The following is a 21,603-nucleotide window of genomic DNA, read 5'->3' on the forward strand; positions in this document are numbered from 1 at the left end:
ACGAAACAATGGCTCTTTTGCGCGAAAAATTTGATGGCCGAATAATCTCACGTCGCGGCGATGTCAATTGGCCGCCAAGATCAAGTGATTTGACACCGTTGGACTTCTTTCTTTGCGGTTATTTGAAAGAAAAGGTGTACGTCCATAAGCCAGCAACAATTCAAGAGCTAAAGGATGAGATAATTCGGCACATTAACGGCATAGGTCATCAATTATGCCTCAGCGTCATCGAAAATTTGGACCATCGGATGGAGGTTTGCCGCCGAGGCCGCAGCGGCCATTTGGCCGATATTTTGTTTCATGCGCAATTGAGTCGTACTAGTATTATCATAATAAAGAGAAAAACAATAATTTCTTAAAAAAATTGTATATTATTTACAATCAACACCGGCTCTTGAAACTTAACCACCCTTTAGAACATTGTCATAAATAAAATTCTGAACTATATGCTGATTTTCTTCCAAATCCATTTCTTGTTGAATCATTGGTCCGAATCTCTCATGTCTTGCGATATACCTATCGTTAAATGAATACTGTTTGTCTAAGTAGCCTGTTCGTAGTACATTGGAAACATTATTATCAGTTATTTTGTGTCATGAATTTTCTACCCAATTCACAACTTCTTGTAAGCCTGGTTTTACAAAATTACTTCGTTGATTTCTCACCATTCTGCTTTCAATATATTCATTGATTTCTATCGGCAATTGATCCTTGAATGGCTTGTTTATTGCAATGTCAAATGTCTGCAGGTAACCAGTCATTCCTGCCCGAATCATTATTTGATCAATCTTCCTCTCAGCAAGGAGTTCATGTCTTTAGCGCGATGAGTAGGTACTGGCTAAATCCCAAACTAGTATACCCCTATTCTGACCCCTCAACAGTGGTGGCAGCATAAAATCAACCCACTCACTTATAACTGCTTGGGTGCACCAGGCTATTTCACTTTCAATGACATAAATTCCTGAAACACGTTGAATCTGGTATTTTTTACCTATAGTGATTAAAAATGGCGATACTTTCTTGCCATCTAGACGAATCGCCAAAATACAGGTAATACGTGCACTATCGTAAACGGTAGAAGAAGCGTAAGTTGAAGAAGCCTTGTGGTGAACTGTCGTTTGAGCTCCTTGGCATAGGAATATCGCGGTTTCATTCATAGCCATCATGTTGGAGAGTTGGTACTTCGAAAAATCGATGCCTTCAACAAAAATCGTAAATGCAAGTGCACGCTTAACGACTTCATTGTCTTCCAGCTTAAATAATGTTGTTGATCTCTTTAGAGACAGTTCATATTGTTTAAGAAAGTGTGCCGATACTTTAAATTCTTCTGTGGACATATCAAATTCAATTGCTGTTTCAAGGGCAAAATTTTGAATATCAGCCCAGCGCACGACCAAAGCCATTACTCTCCTGCCTGCAATCAATTCCCAAATGGAATTTTCCAACTCAGAAAATAACGGCTGCCCACCTGATCCAACTCTGCGTTTTTTTCACATTTCATTGGTCCACCAGTCGACACAGATAATCGTAGTCTGCACGCCATTTACGAACTATACGGAGATCTTCTCTTTACATAATGCTACAAGATTTACATCTCTGGAGCCTTACATGATTCCCTTTTTGTACTCTACGGAGTACCTCTTTGGTTTTGTACTCATTTAAACTGGGGTATGAGGAAGTAATCAGGCTCACAAGACTGAAATGAATGAAGGCCGTATACCTGCACTGTCGCTCAATGTAGACTGCTGCCTTCTGTTGTATGTATTTTTCAGATAAATTCCAAGAATTAATTTGAAACGAATTCCAGAGGTATACAATTAATTTCTCGGAATATTTTGTTTCAAACATTTCTCTGAAATACGAGTATTAGGAAAACTAAACATATTACTTATACTTAATAAATCAACAGCATTTTTTATTGAATTCTTTTTTTCACATAATTTTATGTAGGGATTATTTACGGGGGATGTCTTGTTTTCGGGAAAAGACGTTACCTAACAAAAACCATATAAATTCAATTTTCAAATGTTGTGCAAAAGAGGAAAACTCCATAAAAAAACTAGGGGAAAACCATCTACAGGTATTCAGTGTTGTTGCTGTAGCGGAAGAGAGAAAAGGGATTTAGGCTGGGGAACTGCAAGCTCATCGGCAATTTCATTTCTCTCTATGCTCCTATGCTCTGGAAGGGGTATACAAATTTAAAAAAAATATATATATTCTATGCTGCAGTTACGTGTGCCCAAGTTTATACAGATTTTAATAAAAATCTGCTCGAATCTCATTTTATAAGCAGATTGATTACGCTTGTTTGTGAACTGAACTTGACACTTTCCTGCGGATGTATCCTTAAATCTTCCTGTTTCAAATCACTGTTCATATGAGAACGGATTATAACTAATTTTAGCCTACTAGACCAAAATCGTACTAAAACTGATTTCTAGAATAAATATCTCAATTGGTGCCACTTAGCGGGCCCATTTTTTTGAATAATGTACTCTGCTGAATAGTGTCCTCACCACAAGAGTTATAAACATATATTCAGATAGCCAATCGGTCCCGAAAGCTTTAAAATCGCCTCATATTAACTCGAAGACAGTAAAAGAATGTATCGGCGTTTTGACAGAACTATCATAGTACTTTGTAATAAACCTGCTCTGGATGCCGGGTCATAGAGACATAGAAGGCAACTGCAAAACAGATGAACTAGCGAGATTGGGTACCACATTACCGATCCAACCAGGCAAAGGTATGCCTATACAATTAGCAACTTGTAAAATGCTTATAGATAAACACACTATCAGTGCTGCCAACAGGCTATGGTCTCAGTCCCTGACCTGTGCAACTAGTAGAATGACGTGGCCGGAGTGGAATACAGGCCGCACAAACCGACTGTTGAAACTAAACAGAAAAAATATGAGAAATCTTCTCGGTGTCCTAACCGGACATTGTCTGATTGGTAGGCATGCCAGTAGACTGGGAGCACCCTATAACGAAGCTACAAAAGCTGTAATGACATTGAAGAAGAAGAGACCATAGAACACTTTCTATGCGGGTGCATGGCTCTCGATAGAAGAAGGTTCAACATTTTAAGAAAAAGTTCCCTGAATAACTTGGCAGAAGTAGCCAATATAAAAATAACAAGTCTTGTTAGATTTATTAAAGCCACAGGTTGGTTCAATGAGCACAATGTAGAGCGAGAAGAGGGGACAGCCCTGGTGGTATCACAATGGGCCTACAGCAGGCCTAGATGTGTCCACCGACAACCACTATACCTAACTACCTACCTACTCTGCTGCAAAATTATACCCATATGTGATGCAATTTTTTTCAGTTTATTTGCGTACTCTTTAATTAAATTTTTTTTCTATAAAAAAGAACTCATTTTGTAGCAATTGTCATGTTTTGCTAAGTTTCCAGCTTGTACAAAATTTATAAAAATTCAACAAATTTTCAGCAAAATTTCAAAATATTTTGTAAGAATTTGTAATAAAATCTTGGTACACAGTTTTACGATCTATTAAATTTTAGTAATCAGTTTTAGAGTCCATAAAATTCTTGTCAAAGAAGTGTCTTAAAGCTCCCGTTGATTTTTGACCATTTTTTATGACTTGAGAAAAATTATTTTCCTTTTAGAAAAAGTACTTTCACGTTAATATAAAAAAGTGCTTTTCACATATTTCAAACACTACTCCTCCCTCTGCTTTTCATTATAATGGAAAAGTAAAATTTTTAACACCTTTTCAGCCTTAACTTAACTTGACCTCCATATACGAGGGGTGTTCAAAAAGTAGCGCAAATTTTGAATTTTCGCAGGTTACGTATGTTCGGATTTCTATTTTTTTGTGGCGATATGTTGGTACTCGTGTCTCCCACTCATGCCGACGAGTTCGGCCATTTTGAATGTTCAGCTAATTGTTGACAGCTGCTTTGCTTGCCCGTGTTTTGGCTCGTTTTCGATTTTTACCTACTCAAAAAGATGGATCAAAGAACCTGTATCAAATTTTATGTGAAAAACGAAATTAAGTGCGCGGATGCATTTCGAATGTTGACTGTGTCATACGGAGAAGCTACTTTGGGCCAAAGCAACGTTTATCGGTGGTACAAAATGTTCTCAGAAGGCTGAGAAGATGTGAATGACGAAAAGCGTGCCGGACGCCCGAGCACTTCAACAATATACAAAAAAATTGATGAAGTGAAGAAAATGATATTGGCCAATCGTCGAATCACCGTTAGAGAAATTGCTGAGCACCTAGATATATCGATTGGCTCGTGCCCGTGCCATTCGCTTTTTTTCAAGTGTTTGGGCATGAGACGGGTCGCCGCAAAATTCTTACCAAAACTGCTCAATTCCGAACAAAAGCAGCATGGCATGAACATTGCTAATGAGATTTTGGACTCTGTCCGCGACTACCCAAATTTGCTCCAGAGGGTCATAACTGGTGACGAATCGTGGGTTTATGGTTATGACGTGGAAACCAAAGCTCAATCATCTCAATGGTAGTTGCCGCATGAAGCAAGAACGAAAAAAGCGCGCCAAGTTCGGTCCAATTGCTTACTGTTTTCTTCCATTGCAGGGGCTTTGAGCATCATGAGTTCTTGCCACAGGTTAAAACAGCCAATAAGGAATATTGCCTGCAAGTTATGCGCAATTCGCGCGAAGCCATCCGCCAGAAACGCCCGGATTTGTGGAAAAACAAAAATTGGCTCTTGGATCATGATAACGCCTCTGCTCACACATCGTTGGAGGAAAAATGATTTTTTGAAGTGCTTCGAAGATTACAAAAAACGTTAGTACAAGTGCATAATATCTCATGGTTAATAATTTGAAGGGGCAAAATAGTCATTAGTGAATAATGAATAATTTTTGAAAAAAACACAAAATTCGCGATACTTTTTGAACACACCTTGTATTTAAAAAATTGTGTTCTCTCCTCTAAATTTTTCCTTGATCGTTGTGACTTTTACTGAGTTTATTATACTCCAGTGTGCCACCTTCCAAAACTGCATACATTCGCATGTGCAAAACCAAATATTTTTCACACCATCTCACCTATACACTCGCAATTTGCGCATCACCTGTGCGCTATCAAATTCAGATTTCACACTTCGAAAAAACGCTCTGATCAGAGAGTAATGCAAAAGTAGAAGAAAAAAAATGCGAAAATGTAAAAATAGTTATAACGTTTTTTCAGGTGTGCACAAATTCATTTTCAATGGAACTTCGGTGTGCATAATTAATTGCAGCTCACCTTTCGCTGACGCCGCTTAACAGGCAAGCTCTGGTGGCTGACAATTTTGAAAAAAATGCACTGAAATGAAGATGAATTGTTACTCGCTATTTTTAGCTGAAATGCTTCTATCGGTTCTATTGTTGTAGTTGCAGTGACATCTGTTATCAATTTATTGGTGTTAGTTGTACAATTCACGTTGACTCCTCAGTGAGACTTTAGCTGAAGCTGACAGCACGATATGGCGCGGATATTTGATAAATGAAATTTAATTTGAATTTAAATTAAGGTTGGATGTTTTTCTAACTCCTTGTTTTTTGGCGGTTGAAAATTTGAAAAAGAAGCGCCAGTAATAAGCTTTGATATTATTATATTTCATTCATATGTATATATGGCAGGTTTCATTTAGTTTTCAGGTTAAATATTAGTAAATTCGTTCCAAATGATTGCAAAGTTATTGAAATAATATATTTATACCATAGATAATTATGCAAATATTTTTTAAATTGCATAATTAAATTTTTAATTTTAGTAAGTATAAGTCACCACTGAGTGTATTCCTTTTCCTTGCTTCTAATTGCTAATAGCCTTTAGACAGGAATGATCAATCTCCAGAGTGTATTTCTGCCAAAAGAAAAGCTTCACAAAAAGAAGTATTTCTCTGTGAGAGCACTACAAAACTCTTTCTCACGTTGAGTGGCAACATGATTTGGAGCAAAAGTTTATGCTAAACAATTTTCAAGGGTATATACGCCATCAGCCGGTGGAGTAGATGAAGATGCCAACTGCAGGCTAAACAAAGCAAGGGAGGCGTTTGGGCGAATGCATACAGTATAGGCGAGTTCGCAAATCTCCATTTCTGCGAATTTTCAGCTCATGTAAGATGTCTGTGTTGTTGCACAAAAGTGAAACATGACTGGTCTCTAACACTATCACACAGAGGCTGCAACCTTTCGTCGAAAAATGCCTCCGCATCATATGCAGCATATTCTGGTCGAACACCATCAGCAACGATACACAGTGCAGATCAACGAATGGGGAGCCCATCCTATGGCAAATCAAACACAGAAAATGGTGATGAATAGTGCACACGCTTCGAAAATCCCCAGATAGCATCACGGGAATGGCACTGGATTTAAACTATCAAGGGAGCAGCGGTCGCGATCGGCCAAAGATCACTTGGCAAAGGTCGATGTTGCGCGAACTAGCAGATGCCGATATCACAAGAGACGGCGTAAAAACAGCAGCCCAGAATGGAAGAGTCTTGTCGAGGTCCTATGCTAACAAGTGAGGTGAACAAGAATATAAAACAAAAACAATGCGCCATCCTGGTTTAAATATTTGTATTTTTACTATCACTACGAGTATTTTGCCCAGCTTTAGCTAAAATCAGAGCAGGTTGTCTAGGTAAATACTGGAATTCTATTACAGAACTGTCTGGCGTCGTGACTAGACCAATCCTGTGCTTCATAAGAGCCACAAAATGGTTTCATGAAAATGAATAAATAAGGTTTCCGTGTCACACAGTGGTATTACAACGGGCCTGTAGAGTCTAAGTGAGTTAGTCGCACGGACCGACTACCACCATAACCTAACCTAATCTAACGGATGATTTTTTAGCTATTATCTTTTTAAAGAGTTGGTTTAAACAGCGGACGCACGTTTCGTGTTTTGTTTCACTGTCAAACATCTTCAGTTTGGTCTATAATTTAACCATGAATCGTCTTACAAACGAACAACGAACCACGCTTGCAAATCATTGAATTTTATTATAAAAATGCGTGTTCTGTTAAGAAATTTTAAGATCCACTTTTTTATCGAAAAACTGTGTTCAGCGACGAAGCTCATTTTTGGATCAATGGGTACGTAAATTAGCAGAATTGTCGATTTTGGATTGAAGATCAGCCAGAAGAATTGCAAGAGCTACCAATGTATCCAGAAAAGGTTACAGTTTGGTGCGGTTTATGGGCTGGAGGTATCATTGTACCGTACTTCTTCAAAGATGCTGCGAATCGTAACGTAACTGTGAATGGTGAGCGCCATCGTGAAATGATATCCAACTTTTTTTTGCCCAAAATACAAGAGCTTGACTTGCATGACAGGTGGTTTCAGCAAGACGGTGCCACATGCCACACAGCACGCGTAACAATGGACTTGTTGAGAGGTGAGTTCGGTGAGCATTTTATTTCACGTTCGGGACCTGCCAATTGGCCACCCAGATCGTGCGATATAACACCTTTAGATTATTTTTTGTTCGGCTATGTTAAAGCTCCTGTCTATTCAGACAAGCCTGCTTCAATTAACGCATTGAAAGACAACATTAAAGCATTTAAATGTGAGATACCGGCCGAAACATTGGAAAGAAGACTAAGCGGATGGAGCATTTGAAGCGCAGTCGCGGTCAACATTTGCATGAAATAATCTTCAAACATTAAATTATACGGACTGTACTATCGATTGAAATAAAAATTTCATGCATTTTTCTGAATTTTACGTGTGTTTTTTTCGAAAAACTTTCCTATAGCTCTTAAAAAATCACCCTTTACTATCACTATTACTAATATTTATTAAAACAGAGAAGACCAAAGGGTCACAGTATTATTATTACGATTATTGAGTTAAGTATTTTCTATTAAAACAAAGCCCCTTTTCTCAGAAATTTACTACACAAATATTTAGGCCATCCTATTCAAAAACCTTTTGTCGCTTTTAATGTGGCTTATCATGGAAGAAAATACCCTTTCCCTTTCTATTAAATAGCTTCATTGCAAGCTTATTGTTTTCACACTCGATTCTTTATACGCTGTTTTTGTTTTTCCAGCCATTCATTTTTATAAAGATTAATAACTTTCCCATAATTACTTAACGCCAATAACAAAAGCAGAGTTTGCTGTTGACAGCTCTTTACTTTGGGGTCTTTATTCTTGTTTACAGGCAATATTTAATATTTATAGCTTATTGAATGGCATTCACATACACACGAAAACATCTGTATGTATATTATTTCGCTATTATTGTACAAAAGTTTGTTTTCAAATAAGAAATAGTGTAAGGGCAATAATGCATATAAATTACATTGGCCTGCAGCCAAAACTTTTGTGCAAGGAAAGAGCAAATTTCTAACTTTGTAAGTGTGTAGGCTTAATTTTCGCAACTGTAATAATAGGTTGTAGCCAGTTGTCTACCAAAGATAGTTAGCTAGATAAATAGATAGAAAATTAAATGTAAAGCATCAACAACGTGATATCCACTTAATACTTCCTTAAGCGTAGTTGGCAAAGATACCTTAACCCTAGAGAACAGCCTCCTTATATAATACTAATAGAATACCAATGAGACAAAATTTGTCAACTAAGGCTGAATGCTCAGAATATATTCGCTCAATATTGGATATGGGAATAAGTTTCCGTCCTTTCTTAGCGCAAGTTACGAATTATTTAAATAATTAAATAATACATGATATTATGTGTAGTATATACCATTGGAAGCTACACCTTTACTCCATCTTTCAGGCAGCATACGGATTTCTTTGACTAAAAATTCGAGTTCTTTTGACTTGCCCCATTCGATGCGATGCTCTCGTAAGAAGTGAACCCTTCTCCAATAAGGGCTGACTGCATTGATCAGAACAAATGGTAATCGAGACATAAAAGGTGCAATGTCTGGGGAATACACCGGGTGGTGCAAGATTTCCTAATTTAGTCCCTCTAAATATTTCTGGACCGATTTAACAACGTGTGGCCTGGTGTTATCATGCAGCAAAATCAGTTTGTCAGGTCTACCGTCCCATTGTGGCCGCTTTTCTTTGAGAGCTTGATTTAAATTTAGCTGCAATCGATAACGATCGCCAGTGATGGTTTCAGATGGCTTAAGGAATTCATAATAGATGACACCTTTCTGATCCCACCAGAAGCACAACATAACCTTTGAAGCATTAATATTTTTTTTCGCCGTCAAATGACCTTATTCACCTGGCAGGCTCCAACATTTTCGACGTTTAGGAATATCATAATAGATCCATTTTTCATCGCGAGGGACGATGTGATCCAGAAAATCTATTATTTTCTGTCGTTCAAGAAGCATCTCACACGTCACCAAACGTCTCTCGATATCCCTCCCCTTCAATTGATGTGGCACCCTGCTTTACCTGCTTGCGGGACCATTCCCATCGCGTGTAAACGTCAACAGACAGTTGATCTGTTGATCTGTCAACATCCAACTCTTTCGATATACCTGTATCATCAAGAGTTCGGCATGAGTATCTTCGAATTTTTTTGGTGTCCCCTCTTTATCTCTCACGTCGAAATTACCACTTTGGAAGCGTCGAAACCACTATTTACAAGTTGTATTTGATGGATCGGGATTGTCATAAATATTGATCAATTTACTACACGTTTCAGCTACACCTTTCTTTAAAAGGTAATAATGAACATTACTTCCCGCAAACGCTGTTTTTTCGAGACGAATTTTGACAAACAAATGTAAACTACTGCGATCGAAACCTCAGATATCCACCTTCAAATTGCCAGTATATTACTAGGTTGAACACGAAAATGGTATCAGCAGCGACACCTCTTTTACGAGGGCGGAAACTTATTCCCATACCCAATATATTTATAAAAACTTCCGTGCTCAGCCCGCCGATGACTATTAAAGCAATTATGGCTCCTTGGCCAGCCAGGCTACCTAACTTAACCTAATCGCCTATGACTTCACTGCCTCATAGTGAGTAGGTAGTAAAGCATAGCAAAAGTGTTTTCGTGATTTTTTTTCCTTGCCGCAGGTCGATTTAATGCTTCTTAACAAGCTTCGGCGTAAATGTTCGATTGGATTTTCCAAACTTTCCTAGATAATCATAAAACTATACTTTAATATTAATAAAAAATGGGAGGCTATATGAAATTTTAAACAATGTTGGGTTAAATTACTAAGATTCTCATATGCCTCTTATTTCATTGCTAAGGGGGTAGTAATTCTTGTAATTGCAGCATAATGGAAGTTGAGATAGGTTAAAGCTTCGATGTCATAGTTGCATTAAGGGGATAGGGGTAGTCAGAATATTGAACAAAATCGCACTTTTTTCTTTGTTTTTGTATTTTCTTAAAGTATAATTTCTTAAAAATATTGTGTGAAAATCTGAAGTGAATCCGACAAATACTTTTCGCGTTATTCAACAATTAAGAGAGGGCGCTCGGGCGCTCCTGGGCTCGATAGCAAAATTTAAATGCGTTTTTCTCAAAACTTTGTTTTTTGAATTGGTTATCACTGTAACATTAAAACCGCATGGTAGATTTTAATAAAATTTATACTGCGTTTGAAAAACATAAAAAACTCGTGCCTGATCAAAGGATTATTTGTTTTTCCGAAATTTCGATTTTTTCAACAATTAATTGTCGGTTTTTTTGTGGAAAAATTGAAAAATATTTCCAGCGGCCGCAATATAGCTAATTTTGAAAAAAGCTTCGATCAGGCAGAAGATTCTCTATTAATAAAACCGATTTCCCTTGTCCGATTGATTTTAGATGAATCTCCAGGGACTTGTGATGATCACCGCAAGGGACTTCTTGAGAAACGGGATCCACACAAATAGCGATAATTTTTACAATAAAATTTTTTTTTTTAAATTTTGCTAAAGTCAAGTCGAAACATGATGTATTAATGCTATGTTTTTATTTTTGTAAAATAAAGCAATTGACTAGTTAAAAAAAAAATTTTAAAATCATAATTTTTTCAAGCCTCTGACTACTCCTAACCTTAACCACTACCCCTGCCATGTTACGCAGGGCTTCAAATTGCTTGTAAAATTAAAAAAAAAGTTCTTAATTTCTTCAAAACTTTAAAGTTTTCAACTAGAGTTTGTTTTGTATGCATTTTGTATCGTAAATGAATATTTGATTCATTTATGCTAAAAATTGCAAAACATTTCGCATATATAAAACGCTTAAGCATTTCCTGTATGAGGTTGGCTATAAAAGCGTACATATGCACATTTCCATATAAGCGCATAACACATAAATGGATAAGCGTAAGGCAAAATAAAAATACAAATATACGCTACATTCAATACCAACTCACACAAGGGTAATTTGGCCTAAGGCATCAATATTGGCTAATAAACACTAGATGAAAATAATAAATAAATACACAACTAACAAAAATACTTGTAGTGCCTGTGGGCCAGCGGTCGTTATGGGAAATAATATTGTTATTGGCGATAGCAAAAACAATAAACACTTTAGCATGTATCGAAGCCTACAGCAATAGCTTTCCTATTAACAATATCGGAGTTGTTGTTGTTAGTTTCTAATAGTAGCCGCTGGGGCAATAAGGTCAAGCTGCACAAACAAACCAAAGAGCCACTCGGAAACGCAAGTAACCATAGATTTTTTATATCAAGGGCACACTTTTATACAGTTCAAAGTAGAGGCGCCCAAAAGTACGCTTTAGCTAATATTTCGTTTTATTTTCTTCTAGTAATTATATTATATTATATATACTTTTGCCTTCTTTCTCTTTGCTTAATTCCGCTACTCGTATTTTATTTCGTTGTTGACATTATTAATTTACTTGTTGAACCAAAGGCATAACAAAAGCAACAAGTTATAACTAACATATAATTTTCAAGCGCACGCTTGCTGCTAAAATAAACGAGAAACAAACACAACAATAACAATTGCGCGCCAGAACGTCGCATATTAACAGAGTAGAGCAACAAAGTCGCGCCATGGGGACTCATTCGGTCACCAAAGAACAGCGCGATAATTGTGTGAAATTGTTGCTGCTATTGTTGGCAATATTGTTTGGTGCCTTTTTATTACAGCGCTTTATGCACAACAAAAATGCCAACAATAACAACACAACAATAACATAATTATGAAAATAAATAAATAAGCGAGTGGGAAGTGTATGGAAGGTAGCAGTGAGCAAATGTTTGTGAGGGCGAATGGAATGAGTTTATGACAGGCACAGCGTGCAGCGGAGAATGCTGCGAAGAGCGGAACGTATAAATCTGACATAGCAAACAGTGATGGGCGCTTCCTTCCTTTTCTTTCAACTATCTCGATGAGTCTCATTTTCGGAAGGCGGTCCGGCGACAATGATACATTGTAAAATTGGCGTCGTGGCGACGAGTCTCGGCATTCTATGAATGATGACTAGACGGTGAGCATAAAAGAGTTGGCCGCAGCGAAAAGCGAACGAGTAGTTGCGCGGCTAATGACGGTTGTAAAGGAAGGGAAAATGGAATGGGAAGTGAGAAAATTTGCTGGAATTTTTGTATATTATAATATTTGCTCTTTTTTCGTTTGTATGCTAAAGTAAAGTAACCAAATAACAAGGTTTTTTCAAGCTATTAATAGGCATACATATTATTTATTTATTGGCTAGTTTATTTATATAATTATTTAGTTATTTATTAAGGGGTTAGGGGTAGCAACAACTTTGACAAACATACATTTTTTTTTTGAGATTTTGCTAAAGTTAAGTCCGAACATGATTTATTAATGTTATGTTTTTATTTTTGTAAAATAAAGCAAGTGACTAGCAAAAAAAAAAAATTATTGAAAATCATCATTTTTTCGGGCCTCTGACTATCTCTGACCCCTTAATGGTAACAGCTCTAAATAAAGTGTGGTTAAATTTCAAGGGCCGATGTTAAATGTGAACCACACCTAAACGTCAAGTCTTTTTTCTGCATTTCATTTAACATTTTTCAATTTCAGATTAATTCAATTTGAACCATGGAAAGATACACAATCGTGCAACGCGTTAAAGTTATTCAGGCTTATTATGAAAACGGGCGTTCAAATCAAAATGCATATCGCACACTTCATCTTCAGTGATAAGGCACATTTTTACCTCGTCAATAAGCAGAATTACCGCATTTGGGCGAATGATAATCCAAGAGTGATTGCCGAAAAACCAATGCACCCACAAAGAGTGACTGTTTGGTGCGGTTTATGGGCCGCCGGCATCATTGGGCCGTATTTTTTCCAAAATGAGTCCGGTCAGGCAGTTACTGTGAATAGTGTTCGCTATCGTGAGATGATAACGAACTTTTTATGGCCCGAATCGGAAGATATGGATGTGGACGATATGTGGTTTCAACAGGATGGTGCCACTTGTCACACTGCTAACGAAACAATGGCTCTTTTGCGCGAAAAATTTGATGGCCGAATAATCTCACGTCGCGGCGATGTCAATTGGGCACCAAGATCATGTGATTTGACACCGTTGGACCTCTTTCTTTGTGGTTATTTGAAAAAAAATGGTGTATGTCGATAAGCCAGCAACAATTCAAGAGCTAAAGGATAAGATAATTCGGCACATTAACGGCATAGAACCTCAATTATGCCTCAGCGTCATCGAAAATTTGACCATCGGATAGAGTTGTGCCGCCGAGGCCATGGCAATCATTTGGCAAATATTTTATTTTATACGGAATTGAATTATACTAATATTATCATAATGAAGAGATATGATAACAATTTCTTAAAAAAATTGTATTTTGTTTAAAATTAACACCGGCCCTTGAAACTTAACCACACTTTATAAGTGCAAAATCAGTTCACACTTTGAAGAGGGTTGGCGTTAATCAAAGGCATGTAAAAGTTTATATTTTTGATAAGCTTTATTTGCAATATTTTTATTTATTTTACAAAAGTAATAATATGGTTATTATATAATGATGGACTGAGTTTCCGCAATAAGCGGCTTTTGATTTGCGATGCTGAACGTCCATAGTGTCAAGTATATCGGAAATTATTCATTCAATGGCTAACAAATCAATCATGCCACCGTGGTTACTTGGGTGATGCTATCGAGAGTAACAACAAACACAAATCGTCTACACAATCACAAACTTTAGTACAAACAGCATTAACTTTTTAATGTAAAAAATATACAGTATTAAACTTTCGCATTCCGCAACGTTTCTCTGGCTTGCACTGTGGCTGAAATTTCAATTATTTGTTCGTTCTTAGCCAAGCTAATGGATTACTTTTTGTCATTAGTCATTGGAGTTCAATTATTCAATCACTCAATCACTTTTCACTCATTCAATTAGTTACTAATCAAATAACCACATTTTCCACGCGTTGTTGTGTGTAATATCAAAAGAAAAAAACACACGATTTGCTTTACTGTTACATATTTAATACCTTGTTCATATTTATTTACCCTCACTGACCCTACATACATACTCTACTCGTTGTATGCGAGTATACTAGCAAGGCCAAACATATGCGAAATCAGTATAGGTCAACACTGCGTATGAGTAATGTTTGCTTACTCACGAATGAAATGACAAATGAAGTTTTTGCTCACGTGCCAAGGTATTCTGTGATATATTTTACAAAAATGACAGCCCTTAGGGAAGGGTATTGCATTTTTAAGTTACCAATGAATGAGCGAAATTATTGAATGTGACATTTATGTGAAATATATTTTATTCAAAAGATGAATGGTTTAAATATTGGCAAAAGAAAATTTAAAATTCAATGCGTCCAAATAGTAGTAGAAGAGTTTAAATAAATGGAGAATTTAAATAAAATAATAATAAAATAAATAAATAAAATAAAAATAAAATCAAAATCAAGAATTTAAATTAAAATAAATGGAATAGATGCTGACTAGCATATAACATTTTGGTATAATATTGTGAAAATTTGAAGTGACTTAAAAATCAGAATTATTTAAGAATAGTTAAAGAAATATAAAAAAACAATCTGCTGAAAACTCTACTCTACTTTTTAAAAATTTTCAAAGCAAACTGTCAATAATTTTTAAACGCTTCATAGCACTGAGGCGTTTTATGTTTAATGAGAAGTCTATTAATGTAACGTTTATACTTGAAGAACTTTCTAGAACTGTTTGTTGATGAATGCTTCTTAAATTAAATTTGAAATGGCCGATGGAAGCATAAAAAACATAAATGCAGTAATAAATTCTATACTTACGGAAAAAATCCAAATGAAATTAATGAAAAAATATTCAACGCATATGGAGAACTTAAAGCAATCCTGTCCATTTAACCTTTTAAATAAAGTACTAGGAAAAAAATCAAAAAAAGAAAGAAAAAAAAAAATAATACAGAAAGTTAAGATATCCCAAGGTGCAGGTTTTACATGTACTTCTGATACTAATTGAGTGCTAATAAGTGCATCCTTTATTTTATTCCAATTAAGTTACTAAAATGAATAAATAAATAATTGGTGCGTACACTTCTGTTATTTCTCCTCCTATTTGTGGCGTGAGTCTTGATATTGTTTCACAAATGAAGGGATGCTACTATGTTCATATATTTTCAATAAATTTTAGGTAAATCAACTTTTTAGAAAAGATTTGGGCCACATAAATAAATAAATACATGTCTCGAGTGTATAAATAAAATACATATCCAGCTTAACGACTGGAGACCCTATTGATTCATATATTTTTGTTTATTTATTAGCATTTACTTTAAAATATAAAAATTTCACCTGCATTTCCATTTATTAAAAACAAATTTTAATTATTTTTTTTTTTTAACTCGTTTTACATACCAGCTTTTAATAAAATATACTGACGGCAAAATTAAAACTAAAAATCTCTCTAATCAACCCACTTGCTTAGTTAAGCAAAACGAGTTCTTTAGCACACTTTAATGCCACACTCCAAGCCACACCTCTGATTTCCCAAATTACATTCAAGTCAAAAAGACTGTTCGCAAACTTTTCGCACAACTTCATTGTCTTGGAAAACAATTAAAAACTGCGATCGAAGTGTAATTGCAGTAGTGATTCAAGGACTCTCAACTCGAACAACTCAATCACCTCTAACCGAGCAACTCGACAATGCAAGACAAAGTTAGACGCATTTGCGCTTAGTACACAAAACCTAATTGCAATTGACTTAACACCAAGAACACCATCAACAACAGTAGAAACGGCAAAAATGGCAAATAAAAGCTTCACACTGCATAAGCAACGCCGCCACAACTGTAAATGTAAAATGGAGAGAAGGAGAAATTCGTGCTATATTGACAGCGAATTCAGGCAGCAGTCACGTAACTGGTGCTCAGTAGAGCACAGCAGCAACATTGAGAAAAAAATGCGCTCCAATAGCAAAAAAAAAAAAAAACAAAAAATTCAAACAACAAAAACACCAAAAACACCAAAAAAAGCAGAAGAAGAAAAATGGGATCTCTAACTTCAATAAATTTAGCAGTGAAGGTTACATTGTATGTATGTATGTATGTATGTGGGTCACTTTTGTGTATATGCATTGGATGTGCGAGTCAGTTGTGTCTGCGCCCCTGCAGCCTGACTGCCTGCCGTATATCGTTTGTTACATGAGAAACATTAGAAAAAACATGACACATGCCACATACCAAACAGCCACATGGCTTAGTGTGAAAATGACTGAATTGCAATTGTGCAGCCGCCTGTCTGCTCGTCGTGCTTTGCATCTGCCGCCGTAGCCTTGCAACAATGCAGCCTTCCCACTGAACCGGAAAATGCACGTAATATTAGAATCTGACGCTTGAACCTCCGATTGCCTGGTTGATTTTATGTCCGCAATGGCATTCGCAATCACGTGGCTTAGACGGAAATGTATTTGCGAAATATTGAAATAATATGCCGATGTGCGCGTGTGTGTGTGTTGGCAAACAATTGCATACAAATTCGAAGGGCTTGCCTCCGATAGAAAAGGGAGAGTTTACGCGTCCATTAATAAAATTACAAATTACAGAGAAATGAATTAAGGGAATGGCATTGTAATGTTGGAGATTGAAGAAGTAAATGCCAAAAAATTCAAGCATTTAAAAATTATTTTACCAGCAATCAAAAGTGGTGAGGTTGTGCGTTGAAGGTTTTGAAAAATGTGAAATAGATGGATACTATTGTAAAAGTGGAAAGTGGCTAGAGAATAATTTTTCCTCTTTGAAAGTGGGAGATCAAAGTAAAAAATTGGGCTTTTTAAAAAGCGAAGTGAGGAAAAAATTGTTGGAAAAAATTAATTAGTTATACAAAATATACCATGAAGAGGAAAATGAGGAACAAATTTTGAAACAAGTTTTTGAAAAAAAAAAAATTGTATAGCTAACTTTTTTTCTATTTTTAATGTAAATTGAACAAATAAAAAAAAAAAATTTTTAATTAAAAAAGAAATTTTTTTCAAAACATTTTAAAAATTAAAAAAGCTTTTTTTCAAAAATGTGAAATTTAAATTTAACAAATTTTTAAATTTTTATACTTTTAATTTTCAAAAATTTGTTAAATTTAGCTTTAAAATTTTTGAAAAAAAAATATTTAAGTTAACTATACAAAATAGACCATATGTGCTCACGTCTTTACAATATTCGCCAACATTTTTTTTTTAATTTCCGTGCGTAAATTTTTTATAAAAATATAGCTCATTGCACAACAAACATTTTATTAAATCAAATTTTGAAACTTTTTGAAAAATTCAGAAAAATTTAACAAATTTCAAAAAATGGACATAAAGCTTTCGACTTTTTAATCGGAATCTTTGAAAAGCTTCTAGGTATGCAGTTTTTATAGCCTATTCAATTTATGTCGCTCATAAATTAGACTGTCGCACGCTTGTGAACTAGACAGCCGCAATACATAAAAAATTATTATTCAAAAGAATAACTGGATGATTAAACGCCCCCTTGTACATCTACTTGACTATTAGAAGAAAAATCCCTCCCTTTCCCTCTCCTCCTACCGATTCAAATATTCTTACTTTCATCTATCCCGAAATTGAAAAAAACAAAGAACTTCTACATATGCTATTTAAAATTACGCCCTAAGTTGGCTGCGTTGTCAAGCAAAAAAGCGATAAATAGAAAAGTTATGCTTTGGTTTGGATCATGACGATACGACCTTAATGGTAAAGCTGGTACATTTGCACTACAAATCTTATATCGAATGTGCGTTCCTTGATATGTTAGCTGGAGAGCATCATGGATTTGCTCTGTCAAAGATATAACTACAAACTTTTTCTTCTAATGTTGTTCAAAATCTACGCGTATAGACCAAATTCATAGCCCCTTGAGAATTTCTGCAGACGTGGTTATTTTTTTTTTTTGTCAAGCGGTTGGATAAACACAACTCGCAGTCAAAGTATACTGCACTTTTTTTCAATATAATCAAGTAACAATCTCACTTTCCATTCACTAATTTTTTGCAGTGCCGATGCTACGTATTCAAGAACTCTTTAAGTTTCTCGGCATCACTCTCCACGCTTTGGACTTCCCTATGATCTTAAATACTTATAATCTGCATATTTTTGTCGTAATTAATTCGATTTCGTCGAATTCGTCTTAATTATAGAAAAAAAAATTGATTATGCTCTGATTTTATTCATGAGCTGACTATGGCTAGGAATTCTTGTTTTTATCCTCACCCAATATGCTGCGGCCAGTTATGAAGAAATGCAAATAACGCTTCGATTACTCACACAAGTTGATTCTAACTTCTTAGAATTATGTCACATATAGGTGCTTATAGGTACATATACACGCACACATTCATACACAAACCCATACATACATTATATGTAATTATGAAAAAGCCAGCAATATAGTCGTGTGTAATCGCTCGGTCTTTAAATTTTATTGGTGCGCAGTGCTTAAAGAAATTACATCATCTTCGTAGGAAGCTATTGACCTATTTTTAGAAAGTGTCAAATAACGAGGTTCTAGCAAAATTACTTAAGTGCATAAATATTCAGGATGATGATATCATCTCTTTGACATCATTTCATTTGAATATCTTTTCTAGCCTGAATATCTGTAGGCTAAAATGAGAAAATAATTTTCTGTTGTGAGCAGATGATATCGTAAAATGCGTGTAAGAAAACTAAGTTGGTGCTGGTGTAATTTGAGGGTATGAGTGGAAATTTTCTGAAAAAGAAAAAAAGAGAAAAGGGGATTCGCTGAACTGTAATGATATTTGTGTACGCTTTGATATGAGTACTCGTCTCATACTGAGCGTATCTCCTTGTGATGCCAACTGCTGGAAAATTTTAGTGATAGCAGTAAACTGCGGCTATAAAACATTATTTAACAAAAAGTAATAAATGTAAGAACTAGTAACGGCAGAAATTTTTTTTGAGGAGTTTTTTCATGGCATGAATACACTCGGGAGTTTGCCATTGCCTGCCGAGGAGCGACCGCTAGTAGAAAACAACGTTTTCTATTATGCACATGCACGGATATTCGAACCTATGCCCTCTCGAATGGTAGTCACGCACCAACCCATTCGGCTACGGCGGTCGCTTACATCTCAGTTATTCTGTATTTTAATTTAAATATTAAATTATTGTGTCTCTTTATCAACTCTTCTACATGTTCGGGTTTGCACCAAATTTAGCAGTTCACACCAACAGTGCAACAGAAAGGGATGAAGTCAAAATAAAGAAATGGCATGAACTGTCATCATCTGCTCAAATTGCAATCAGAAATAACTGATACCATTTTATCTTGTTCTAAAAATTTCTGATAAAATCGGCCGTATCAGAGTTCATGACTCCTCTACAGCTTGTCTTTTAAAATGTTGGGCACAAAACCAAAAAAATAGATACTAACTTATGAAGTAAAAGTTGAATGAGATTCATTTAGAGTAATTGCGCATCAGTATTGTATGTTTGTATGTGTGAAAGTTTTGCACAAAAACTCCAAACGCTTATAGTTTTTATTTCGTTTTGGTTTATCACCAAAAACAGATATTTGCTCTTTGCATTCTGTTTGTTTCCGTTTCTGATTCTCAACGGCATTTTCGCATTCCGCCCTTTTTGCATTATTCAATACACCAGCAATGCCATAAACCGATTTTATGGTGTTTGCATAAATTCTTGCCTCTAGTATTTTAAATAAAATCAGCTTATGCATTCAGAGCTGGCTGGCTCATCTCAATGCAATGCCAAATTGCATTATGCACGAGGAGTATTCAGACAAATCAGTTGTAAATTTGAGTGCTTGCTTACACATACCATAAAAATGCTAATATTCTTTTTTTTTTTTTTGGTTTTAAAGTGGATTTCATTAGTGTATGCAGAGTAGTGGTTTGAGTAGTCTCCAGCTGGTAGCGGATTGTCGGTTTATATACAATATTTGAGCGGAAGTTGAAGTGGCAAGATTAAGTAATTTACATACATACATTTATTTCGAAGCATTAATATATATTTGTATGTGTATGTGTGCTAACAATTTCTATCAATATGTGAAACGACTCTATGGGCCTTGGGATGAATGTGTTTCGCTTTATTTTTTGAACAATGTGAAGGCAAAGTAAAATCTGTAGCATAAAGTAAAAATGAAAAAAAAGAAAAATGAAAAAAACGTTACTGTTTGCTCAAAATCTGCCATTAAAGTAAAAATATATGTTTCCGGAAAATGACGGAAAATCGCATCGATTATTGCATTATTTATTTTCCAGTGCTATCCGTGTATGATTTAGTCTCTTCTTCTGCCCTGAATGTGAGGAAGAACACAGCTCAGTTGGCGAATTGGCTGAAAACGATGCCTGTCAATTCCATTAATTTATCCGCAGGTTTTGTGAACTGCGTGGCTGTAGTTGATATTTGCTCCAGCTGATAAAGCGAAAATGCCGTACTTTTGCTTGTGAAAGTAAAAAAAATGTATACGGGAAAAAAATGTGACATTTGTGAAAGATTGGTGAGCATCTAGTTCTGGTTTCGACATTATAAAACCGGGAATTTTGACACGTAAGGCAAAGAATAGCACGAATGGTCAAACATATTTGAAGAAATAAATAAGAAATTTGAAAGCATCACTCAGCAAAACTTCGTGCCAAATCAGGAATTTTGACACGGAAGACAAAGAATAGCACGAATGGTCAAATATATTTGAAAATGAATATTTATTTTATACTATCGAATAAATTTCTTTTGTGTTAAGAAATACTCTCTTCTTGAAAATAAATAAGAAATTTGAAAGCATCACTCAGCAAAGCTTCGTGCCAAATACAAGTAGAGCAGGCAGAGTGGCCGGAATTTTCAGGGGCCTTACGGCAATGAAATCCATACAATTCATACAAAAATTGGACTCCATGTCAAGAGATGCAAGTATTCCGGGCATTTTCGTAAATTTCTCTAAAAATTTGTTTATTTATTGAGTATAATTAAAAGTAAACTGAAAAAAATATTGAAAAAGAAATTAGTAATTTTGAGATTCAACCAATTCAATTGAAAATTTTGGAGTAGAGTTTGTAAAGTGAAATATCGAAAATACTTTTTTTTGTTTTTAAATATACCTATTAAAAAAAATTTTTGTGAAAAAATTATATATTTCCAAAATTAAAAAAAAAATGGTTTTGTAAATATTGCATTTTTTATGGAAAAATTTATATTTTTCCAAAGCTAACAA

At 35.4% G+C, this 21,603-nt stretch overlaps 1 protein-coding gene across 1 annotated transcript in view; it reads right to left on the reverse strand.

The window, feature by feature from the left end:
* Nucleotides 1-815: 815 nt before the first annotated feature.
* Nucleotides 816-21,603, reverse strand: part of LOC129244339 (calbindin-32-like) — a 166,162-nt gene continuing 145,374 nt past the window's right edge. Inside the window, exon 9 of the mRNA XM_054881959.1 lies at nt 816-1,414. Coding sequence (XP_054737934.1) covers nt 816-1,414 — 599 coding nt within the window. The remainder of the gene's footprint in view (nt 1,415-21,603) is intronic.

The sequence above is a fragment of the Anastrepha obliqua genome, chromosome 4 (assembly GCF_027943255.1).
Source record: "Anastrepha obliqua isolate idAnaObli1 chromosome 4, idAnaObli1_1.0, whole genome shotgun sequence".
NCBI classification, from domain to species: domain Eukaryota; kingdom Metazoa; phylum Arthropoda; class Insecta; order Diptera; family Tephritidae; genus Anastrepha; species Anastrepha obliqua.